The following is an 11,894-nucleotide window of genomic DNA, read 5'->3' as shown; positions in this document are numbered from 1 at the left end:
GCTTTGACAGATATATCTCCTTTTTCAGCAGCAGTCAAGTTCTGTTCTACCACACATAGGAACTAGGGGAAGGCGTTTAGCTGATTGAGCTTGCTCTGCTGTTTAATATGGTCACGGCTGAGCTCATCTTGGCCTCAGTTCCACTTTCCTGCCTGTTTTTGATAACCTTTCAAACTGTTACTAATTAAAAATCTATGTTCTCTTTATATTTACTCTATGTGCTAGCATCCGCTTCAATCTGGGATAGTGAATTCCAGATTCATGACTTGGAGAGAAGCAATTACTCCTCATCTCTGCTTTAAAAGTGTTTCACCTTGTGCTAAAACTATGACCTTTTGTTCCGGATTAAACAAATACTTATTACTACTAATAGAACTATTAGTATTAGCCAAATATGGCTCTTTAAATCAAGCTCTCTAATAATTATGAACATGAATACTATTAATAGTAATTTATAGTGATGAATGCTATTAATTGTAATTAATAGTAATTAATGTTATTAGTGTAGAAAATACTGTTAGTGAGAAAACACAGTCAGTGTAAACGTCATTGTCAGATAAAATTACTACGACGTGAATACAAGTATCAGTCCCAATGAATGTTTCAGTCTCCAGGATCAGGTCGAGGGGGCGGGGTCTGGAATGGGAGGCGCGGTCAGAGCGAACATGTGGGGCGAGGGCGAGCAGGTGTTTTAGAGCCAGGAGCGTGACAATGACGTTGGGGCGGGGACAAAGTGAGGGGTGGGGTCTAGATGAAGGGTGGTCTTGGCGGGGAAGGGTGTGGTCAAAGGCGAGAGGCGTGGTCAACATTGGGGATGGGGTGAGGAAGAAAGGGCGTGGTCACCGCGTGTGGGCGGGGCCACGGGACGATGTTCGCTGGGACTGGTTCCAGCGGCCTCTGTGAGTAACCGAGACATGGGAGTGGGAGTTGGGGCAGCTCAGGGAGTCCTGAGCAATGGGAAACTTTTCTGTTGATTCTCCCCGATTCGAGGTGGAGACGGTTGGGCCGGTGCAGTGAATGGCAAGCGCGGCACGAATATGGAGGCCTCGTTGGGGGCGGGGTTCGCCAATGAGCCCAGGGAGAGGAAAGGAAGGGTCTGGGTCCTACACTGACCCCGCTCCAGACACCATGGCCGGTAGGCCTGGCTACATCCCTGTCTGACTGACACCACCCTGAGACACCCCCCAATGTCTGCCTGACACCCACCACCAGACACCCCCCCCCATGTCTGCCTGACACCCCCCCCATGTCTGCCTGACACCCGCCCCCAGACACCCCCCCCAATGTCTGCCTGACACCCGCCCCCAGTGTCTGCCTGACACCTCCCCACAGACACCTGCAATGCCTGTCTGACGATCCCCCAGACACCCGCAATGTCTGTCTGACAATCTCCACCTGCCCTGTCTATCTGCACCCCACCCTCACCCGCCCCGTCTATCTGCACCCCACCCTCACCCGCCCCGTCTATCTGCACCTATACCCACACCACTCCATCTGTCTCCAACTGCCTGTCTGCACATCACGCCCACCCGCCCCGTCTGTCTGCACCCGAACCCTGCCTGCACGCCACCCTCACCCACTCCATCTGTCAGCACCCCACCCCCTGCCCCGTCTGTGTGCACGCCACCTCCACCCGATCCGTGTCTCTGCACGCCACCCTCACCCACCCTGTCTGTCTGCACCCCACCCATACCCACTCCATCTGTCTGCACCCCAACTGCCTGTCTGCACCCCATGCCCACCCGCCCCGTTTGTTTGCACGCCACGCCCCCTCACTTCCCGTCTGCCGGCACTCCCCCACCCCACACCGCGTCTGTCTGCACTCCCCACCCCATGCCCCGTCTGTCTGCACCCTCCCCCACACCCTGTCTGTCTGCACCCTCCCCCACACCCTGTCTGTCTGCACCCTACCGTCTGTGTGCACTCCCCCCAACACCCCGTATGTCTGCAACCCCACTGCACCTACCCCACCCTGTATGTCTGCAATCCCCCACCTCACCCACCCCATCCCACCCCGTCTGTCGGCACCCCCCTTGCTCCCCACCCCATCTGTCTGCACCCCCCTTGCTCCCCACCCCATCTGTCTGCACCCCCCTTGCTCCCCACCCCATCTGTCTGCACCCCCCTTGCTCCCCACCCCATCTGTCTGCACCCCCCTTGCTCCCCACCCCATCTGTCTGCAACCTCCTGCTCCCCACCCCATCTGTCTGCAACCCCCGCACCCCACCCCGTCTGTCTGCGCTCCCACCCCACCCCGTCTGTCTGCGCTCCCACCCCACCCTATCCTACCCTGTCTGTCTGCACTCCCCCTCCCACACCCCGTCTGTCTGCACTCCCCCACCATGCCCTGTTGTTCTGCCCTTCACTCACTGCTCCCCCACCCCGTCTGTCTGTACTCCCCCACCCCGTCTGTCTGTACTCCCCCACCCCGTCTGTCTGTACTCCCCCACCCCGTCTGTCTGTACTCCCCCACCCCCGTCTGTCTGTACTCCCCCACCCCAGTCTGTCTGTATTCCCCCACCCCGTCCGTCTGTACTCCCCCACCCACCCCACCCCACCCCACCCCACCCCACCCCGTCCGTCTGTACTCCCCCACCCACCCCACCCACCCCACCCCACCCCGTCCGTCTGTACTCCCCCACCCACCCCCCCACCCCCCCACCCCGTCCGTCTGTACTCCCCCACCCAGCCCGTCCGTCTGTACTCCCCCACCCCACCCACCCCGTCCGTCTGTACTCCCCCACCCCACCCACCCTGTCTGTACTCCCCCACCCCACCCACCCACCCACCCACCCCGTCTGTCTGTATTCCCCCACCCCACCCACCCCGTCTGTCTGTATTCCCCCACCCCACCCACCCCGTCTGTCTGTATTCCCCCACCCCACCCACCCCGTCTGTCTGTATTCCCCCACCCCGTCTGTCTGTATTCCCCCACCCCACCCACCCTGTCTGTCTGTACTCCCCCACCCCACCCACCCTGTCTGTCTGTCTGTCCTCCCCCACCCCACCCACCCTGTCTGTCTGTCTGTCCTCCCCCACCCCACCCACCCTGTCTGTCTGTCTGTCTGCACTCCCTCTCCCCCCCACCCACGCACCCACCCAATCTCTTTGCACACCCCACCCACACACCCACCCCGTCTGTCTGCACTCCCCCCACCCACACACCCACCCCGTCTGTCTGCACTCCCCCCACCCACACCCACCTACCCACACCCACCTACCCCGCCCCACTCCCCCTACACCTCCCACCCCCCCCCCACCCCACCCACACCCACCCCCCCCACCCCACCCACACCCCCCCCCCCACCCCACCCACACCCACCCCCCCCACCCCACCCACACCCACCCCCCCCACCCCACCCACACCCACCCCCCCCACCCACACCCACCCCCCCCACCCCACCCACACCCACCCCCCCCCACCCCACCCACACCCAACCCCCCACAGCCCCAGACCCCCCGCCCATCCTCCGCCACCCACCCCCGCCCCCCCCTCCCCCACCCACCCCCACACTGCCACTCTGTCTGGGCCATTCAGTATTCTGAAAGTTTCAGTTAGATCCCCCCTTATCTGTCTGAACTCCAATGAGTATAGTCCCAGAGTCCTCAAACGTTCCTCATGTGTTAAGCTTTCCATTTCTGGGACCATTCTTGTGAGCGTCCTCTGAACCTTCTCCAGGGCCAGCAGTACATCCTTCCTGAGATATGGGGCCTCACCTTTGCACTTACAGTATGTCGTGACCCAAGTCTGTGCCTCCAGAGAGAGCAAAAGCATGCCCAATATTTAGGCTATACTGTCAGAGATGACTCTCGCCCTCTTCGGCAAATGACTTTGAACATAGTTTGAAGAGGAGCAGAAAATTCTCCTATTTGTTCATCTCTACAGCAGATTACTGACTGTGCAAGATTGTGTGTGAAAGTAGTCTGAGTATACTACACTTATTGGCTTTAAGGACTTTTGGATGTGACGTAGTCTTAATGTACGCTACAAATTATTTGTTTCAGTACCGAAGCTGGGATAATTAAGCACCATATATAAATGCATAAAGACATCATGGAAAGTCTCCTGAAAGCAATGTCTTTTAAATATGTGGTTAATGTGCTCAGCTATTTAAAGAATTAGTTTAAGTGTATGTAGGAATCTCTGAATGTAGTCTTTTAATTTCCTCTGTGGGTGATTGCAAAAACGCGTGGTCTGATGTATAGAGCTCTTACCCACGCTATGCTATGCAGAAGAAATACTATAAGGCAACTTAATGTCAAGTTTAATCATGATTCGCATTAAATGAAAACATTTTTAAAGCCATCAACGTAGAAAATGTTGGAAAGGGCATTCAGCATCAGCGCCAAGAGAAAAACTAACTTTCTGGTTGATGAACTTTCATCACATCTAGAGGAAGTTAGGGATTTAACATTTGTAAACCAGTACATGGACAGTGCAGGATGATTTAGATTAAGGCAAGGGAAGTTCTATGAAAGGTTGGAGGTAGGAATGATTAAGTTGCAAATAGAATGATCATGCCAGGGAAAAAGAAAAATAATAAAGATACATCTAGAGGATGTTTAGGTGATTAAATGTAGAAATACTACCAGCTCCTAGCATGAGAAAATGTTGGTTATATGCTAAAGTTGCTGAACTTGGTTTTGGACCAGTAGTTTATAAAATGCTTAATAAAAAGTTGAGGTCCTTTGCCTCACTTTGTGTTGAGCTTCAGTGTAAGTGGCTGAGGTAGGAATGGGTCATTGAATAACAAAAAAAAACCTCATCTCTCTCTTTTGCCAATTGCTTTAAATTGGTTCACTGACCTTCCTGCCAGTGGTAAGAGGTTCTCCTTAATTACTTCAACAAAACCCATCAACAAGGCACTTGGAATGCTCTCCACTTGCCTGGATGAATACAGCCACAACAGCACTCAAGTAGGTTGATCCCTTCTAGGACAATTTAATTCACTTTGTAAGCTCCCCATTCAATACCCTCCAGGATTGCTGTCTTGACACACCATCCTGACTTCTAACTATGTCGCCATTCCTTCACTATTGAGAGGTCAACAACCTGAAACTCTCCTTTTAACAATACTGTAGTGTATCTGCTCAATGTGAATTGTAATGTGACTACATCACCACCTTCTCAAACGCTGTGGAGGATGGGGAACAAACGCTGGCCAAGCCACAGCCCTTGAATGCAATTTAAAGAAATAGAGAATTGGGTATGTCATTGAGAAGGTGAAACCTTGCATGGCTTTGGAGGAAGATCAGTGGGAATTGCTGGATATCTGAACAAAAACAACTTCTTTCATTTCTAGAGATATTAAAAACTGCCGGCCGATGTTGGAGTCAGAGATAATACAGTGTGGAGCTGGAGGAGCCCAGCAGGCCAGGTAGCACCAGAGGAACAGGAAAGCTGATGTATGGGTTGGGACCCTTCTGAAGCCCCTTTTCTGAAGATGGGTCCCAACCTGAAACATCAGCTTTCCTGCTCCTCTGATGCTGCCTGGCCTGCTGTGTTATCTCTTCTTTCATTTCTAACTATCTTGTGAATTATGCGTGCTATCAGAAAAAAACATGCTTCAAAAATATTGCTGCACATTTAAAAGTCTATCAGTTTGTTGTTCACTGTGCTTTAATTTCAAATCTTTAGTCAAAAATTAGAAAGAAACTTTAATGTGGAACAATGATCGCATACACACAGTAAAAATATATAAATATATATAAAAAATATAAATTTGTAGTTTATGCGCAAGTGCACTTGTACATTTAAAGTCAATGAGATTTGCAAGAGGAACCATTAATGGATAGAGTGACTTTGACATTGCCAAATAGGCCACCACAGTTGACTTAGAGGTGGCATCATTTCTGGATCAGATGGCAACAATCTTGACTCTGTTAAGTTAATTCCAACCCAGTTAGAGAAGTATAAAATCAGGCAGTAATACCTTCCCTGATAATGGGTTTACTATAATATACAGCATTATATACGTCTGCTTCCTACCACTTTGTCAGGCCGCGGCAATTTCTTTTTATAATATTTTACTTAACCGTTAAACCAGATTAAACTAAATAAATAAGAGATGGCCCTCAAAGAAGGGGAATTATAATGAAAGAAAATAAAACCTAAAATTTAAATTGAAATTTGTTTTTGAGGTTTTATTATACACTGTGGCCAGTATCTCCCTATATGATTTTGAAATTAAATTGATTAAGCCAATTACACCAAATTTCAGGAAGGAAACATGTAGCTATACGTGGCTATATATGCTGCAGTTATTTACAAAATATGTTAACCACTTGGGTGACGGAAGTGCATGTACTATTGCCAATGACGCATAAATAGGTGGAAAAGCAAGTAATGAGAATGGCACAAAGAGCCTACAGGGGGATATAGACATGTTAAGTGAGTGGGGAGAAAACCTGACAGTTGGAATAACATTCGGAAAATATGTGTGCCTATGGCAGAAAGCATAGAAGAGCTGAACATTACTTATTAGGGAAAAGACTGCAGGAAGCTGCAGAACAGAGGGGTTTGGGGTCTTCATGTATGAATCACACAAACCAATCATGTACGTTCAGTGGTTAATTAGAAAGGCAAATGGAATATTGACGTTTATTTCAAAAAGAATGGAGTCTAGAAATAGGGAGTCCTTGCTAAAACTATACAAGGCACTAATCAGACCGCACCCTGAATACGATGAACTGTTTTGGCTCCCTTATCTAAGGAAAGATATATGGGCATTGGACACAGTTCAGAGAAAGTTCACTGGGTTGATTTTGGGTATGCAGGGAACAGATGGTGCGAGGGTTGGATTTGTAATCTTTGGAATTTAGAAAAAAAAGGTGTAGACTTTATTGAAACCTGTAAGGTTCTTAGTGGCTTGACAGGCTAGATGTAAGGAAGTTGTTTCCCCTTGTGGCAGTGACTATGACCAGAGGTTATAAACTCAGAGTAAAGGGTTGTCTACTTCAGTCAGAAATGAGGAATTTGTTCTCTCAGAGGGTAGTGAATCTGTGGAATTCTATTTCCATAGAGGACTGTAGATTGTGGGTCATTACATGTATTCAAGGCTGAGATAGGTTTTTAATCAGTGAAGGTGGTAAGACAGACAAGTGAAAATGAAGATTATCAGAGCAGCCATGATCCCGTTGAATGAGTGGAGCAGACTCAGTGGGCTGAATGCTCACATGTCACATGGACATTTTCTCTAGTAACCAGAGTGCCCATTTGTGTTTTGAACTTAGATTGAGGACAGAATTGGGCCCTGTGTGATGCCCATGGAATTGAAGAGTTTTGCTGATTGCCAATATTGATAACAGCAATGTGTTGAACAACCATTTCACAAAATGGACAATACTTAACTGTGAACAGTTCCTTCATTGTACAGATAGGGTACAAAACTGAGCACCCTTCCTTTTACTCAGTGGGCACAATGTGAAAGAAACCAGTATAGTCACTTGCAGAGAGACAATGCAGTATTTTGATATTAGTTCAAAATTCCAAGATTGAACTCCATAATATGTGTGGAATTTAGTTTTAATCAGTTACTGGACTTTTTAAAACCTGCATCTTTGCAATTATTGCCTGTCAAGCCACTAAGAACCTTACATGTTTCAATAAAGTCTACACTTTTATTTTCTAAATTCCAAAGATTACAAATCCAACCCTCGCACCATCTGTTCCCTGCATACCCAATAACAATATTTAATTTTGTACCTGATCTTCAACACAGTATCATCTCTAGTTCAGTATTGTGATTTAGTGCTATGTGCGACCAAATAAAAGTCCTGTTCAATCTTCACTCCAGTTCTTGCTGAACTACATTGTTTCCTGGTTTGGCAGTGCCACAATTTTAAAATTCATATTGTTGTGTTTTGTTCCTTCCACGAACTTGTACCTCCCCTATCTCTGTTATTTCCTCCAACCCTACAACCCTCTGAGATAGCTGCACTTGTTCAATTCTGGTTGTTTTCATGTCCCTGATTGGAATTGTTCCATCATTGGCAGCCATGCCTTATGCTACCAATGGCCCAAGCCGCAAAATTTCCTTCCTAAATCTCTCCACCTTTCTACCTTAAATCAGCTCTTAAAATCTACCTCTGACCAAACTTTTTGTCCGTATTCAATTAGCTAACCAGGTGAACTAATTGATAACAATTTTAGAAGTTTAAAGTTTCTGTTTATATACCCTATTTCCTCCGGTGGGGATTGGGAACAGGATTGATGTGTAAAACAAAGGAATAAAATACATTTGACCCCTTAAGATAGAAATATGCCACTTCATTACAATTATTTGGAGTTCCAAGATATCAGGTGATGTCACCAATTTCAGCTTGCTGCATTATATAACACCTTTAATGTAGATAAATGTCCCAGTACACTTCACAGAGCAAGAGCAGACAGTATTTAACTCTAAAGCAGCTTTTGACCAGCTCTAAAGTTCCACACCTGACCCTCAGCAGCTTTTTGGGGGATAAGAATTTAATATCACCATTACTTCTGGTATGACGGGTTTCCTGACATCATTCCGGTACAGTCTGGCTCACATTTTAAGGTTATAATCCTGTGCCCTGTTGACTTCAGTCCTATTCCCAATGCCCACCAGAGGAAATAGTTTCTTTCTATGTACCCTATCAACTTTTAAAATTGTCATCAATTAATTCATCTGGTTAGCTTACAGAGTAATTCACTCTGATGGCAAACTTTAAAGTAAGCATAAGTCTTTATAATTTCATCATGCTTGTTGCAGCTGGAAATGATTCCCCTGCTAATGTAAATATGTACATATTTTAGGGTTTCTAATATTTAAAATTAGCAGTGATTACAGAAAGCTAGATCATCTTAAATACTCTTAAATTTGCATAAGTATATTTCCAAGCTTGAACAGTTTGGCATATATAGTGTACTATTGCAATGCAGAGGATTCTTAGGAAGCTGGCCGTATTCTTGCGCAGATCATGTAGTTTAATTCAGACCACATTTTTGCATTTCAAGATAATTTGAGTTCTGAGCCAGTCAATTAAATGATTTAACTCACGGTGAAGAATGGTGAATTGATCAATAATCACATATATATTCTACTTGAGGGAGAAAATTGGACCTTATAAAAGATGTTACCTCCAATGGTGCAGCTTTCCTTTGTTTTTGGAACTGGAGTGTCAGCCTAGTTTGTCTCAGGCATAAATGACACTCTGACCTAAATATATTTCTGATTTCCTCTGTGGGGATCAGTAGGATGGTGTAATGCTTTTTATTAATTTTAAGTAACCTGTCAAGTGGAATGAATTGAACAGTCTTGGGTCTTTTTCTCCAAAAAAGTGAAAGCTGTGGGATAACTTGATAGAGGTCCATAAAATGCTGAAATTCTTGGAAACAAAGATGCAGGGAAACAGGTGTGCTGGTGAATGAGATCAAAGCCAGAGGCCTTAACTATAAAATCATCATCGGAGAAAATCCAACAGGGAGTTGAGAAGAAACCTCTTTTACGTAGAGAGTGGTGAAACATGGAACTCCTCACCTCGTGGAGCAGGTAAGACAGTAGCTTAGGTGCAAATAAGAGGATACAAGTTAGGTAAATGAGAACGAAAGGGGCAGATGGACAAGGTTAAAAAAAAGTGCAAGTACCTGGGAGATTGAGACTAATCGGTTTGCTTTTCAAAAGAGCCAGCACCGATTCAAACTGAGCAACCACATTTCATGCTGTGCTTTCTTCTGTTATGCTGATAGGGTGAAATGAGGAGGGCTAGCAAGAATCTCGTATGGAGCATTAACACTATGATACATCAGTTTCGTGGAATGGCCTGTTTCTTTGCTGTAAATGAATGCCCTATACTTTTTAATGGGCTGTCAGTGTTGAGATATTTGTTGATGACATGTTGATACAAGCAAGTATAATGAGTTACACTCATTTGGTTAGGGGAATTTTTATGATAAATTCTATCAATTAGAGAATGGGAAAAAGAAATATCTTTTATGAAATATCCTTCTCTATATTACACTTTCAATTTTTTTTCTATTTTACAGATAAAGCCCCCCTATCCAAGAGTCTAATGGTGATCTTAAGTACACTGGCCTTTGTTTTAACTGTACCTCTTCAGCAATACCAACAGTATTTCATCTATAACCTACAAGCAATAAAACAAAATCAACAGGTAAGTTCTGTGATGTCTTATTTGACAGTACTTTGATTGTCGTAGTTCTAAACTGAAGTTCATGGAGACTTCTGAGATGCTGAAAAATAAGGTGCAAGTGGGAGTGGAGTGTGACAACTCCATCTTATTGCATAAAGCCAGGAAGCTGGAGTGGAGGAATGTTGGAATAATGTGCAGGTAAATCCCTGCTTTCTTAAAAGATATATAAATTTTTTTTTAACAAGCTGCATTTTCATTTCATAACTACGTCGTATTACAAATTAGATGGATGGGTTCATAATTAACTAATCTATTTTCAGAAGTGGACTTTTCAAGCAAAAGTATTTGAAAATCACTGACCTATTGAGCATGTAGTCAGAGCTTTATTGAAACAGGAGTTTGATAAAAGTATTTAAAATTGATGAAGAGTTTTGATAGAATAAGTAAGGAGAAACCATTTCAAATGGCAGAAGACTTGGTAACCAAAGTACACAGATTTAAGGCAGAGATAGTAAGAACTGCCAATGCTGGAGTCAGAGATAAGACAATATGAAGTTGGAGGAGCACAGCAGGCCAGGCAACATCAGAGGAACAAGAAAGCAGATTTAAGGCAATTGGCAAAAGAACTGGAAGCTGGGGAGTGGGACTGATTGGATGACTTTTCCAAAGAGCATGTTGGGCAGAATGAATGTACGATTCTTTAAGAGATAATGGGAACTGCAGATGCTGGAGATTCCAAGGTAATAAAATGTGAGGCTGGACGAACACAGCAGGCCAAGCAGCATCTCAGGAGCACAAAAGCTGACGTTTCGGGCCTAGACCCTTCATCAGAGAGGGGGATGGGGGGAGGGAACTGGAATAAATAGGGAGAGAGGGGGAGGCGGACCGAAGATGGAGAGTAAAGAAGATAGGTGGAGAGAGTGTAGGTGGGGAGGTGGGGAGGGGATAGGTCAGTCCAGGGAAGACGGACAGGTCAAGGAGGTGGGATGAGGTTAGTAGGTAGCGGGGGGTGTGGCTTGGGGTGGGAGGAAGGGATGGGTGAGAGGAAGAACCGGTTAGGGAGGCAGAGACAGGTTGGACTGGTTTTGGGATGCAGTGGGTTGGGGGGAAGAGCTGGGCTGGTTGTGTGGTGCAGTGGGGGGAGGGGACGAACTGGGCTGGTTGAGGGATGCAGTAGGGGAAGGGGAGATTTTGAAACTGGTGAAGTCCACATTGATACCATATGGCTGCAGGGTTCCCAGGCGGAATATGAGTTGCTGTTCCTGCAACCTTCGGGTGGCATCATTGTGGCAGTGCAGGAGGCCCATGATGGACATGTCATCAAGAGAATGGGAGGGGGAGTGGAAATGGTTTGCGACTGGGAGGTGCAGTTGTTTTTTGCGAACTGAGCGGAGGTGTTCTGCAAAGCGGTCCCCAAGCCTCCGCTTGGTTTCCCCAATGTAGAGGAAGCCGCACTGGGTACAGTGGATGCAGTATACCACATTGGCAGATGTGTCCAGCACATCCCTCACCTTCCTGGACCTCTCAGTCTCCATCTCAGGCAACCAGCTTGTAACTGATGTCCATTTCAAGCCCACCGACTCCCACAGCTACCTAGAATACACCTCCTCCCACACACCCTCCTGCAAAAATTCCATCCCCTATTCCCAATTCCTCCGCCTCCGCCGCATCTGCTCCCACGACAAGACATTCCACTCCCGCACATCCCAGATGTCCAAGTTCTTTAAGGACCGCAACTTTCCCCCCACGGTGATCGAGAACGCCCTTGACCGCGT

General features: G+C 46.6%; 1 protein-coding gene across 2 annotated transcripts in view; it reads left to right on the top strand.

Annotated features, from left to right (window-relative positions):
• The first annotated feature begins 784 nt into the window (after positions 1-784).
• ubac2 (UBA domain containing 2) overlaps positions 785-11,894 on the top strand; it is a 206,402-nt gene continuing 195,292 nt past the window's right edge. For both annotated transcript variants that reach the window (XM_048533306.2, XM_048533305.2), the window contains exons 1-2: positions 785-899; positions 10,013-10,140. In XM_048533306.2, the coding sequence (XP_048389263.1) occupies positions 869-899; positions 10,013-10,140 (159 nt within the window). In that variant the 5' untranslated portion in view covers positions 785-868. The remainder of the gene's footprint in view (positions 900-10,012; positions 10,141-11,894) is intronic.

Source organism: Stegostoma tigrinum, chromosome 6 (assembly GCF_030684315.1).
Source record: "Stegostoma tigrinum isolate sSteTig4 chromosome 6, sSteTig4.hap1, whole genome shotgun sequence".
Taxonomy (NCBI): domain Eukaryota; kingdom Metazoa; phylum Chordata; class Chondrichthyes; order Orectolobiformes; family Stegostomatidae; genus Stegostoma; species Stegostoma tigrinum.
This window is presented reverse-complemented; position numbering and strand designations above follow the sequence as displayed.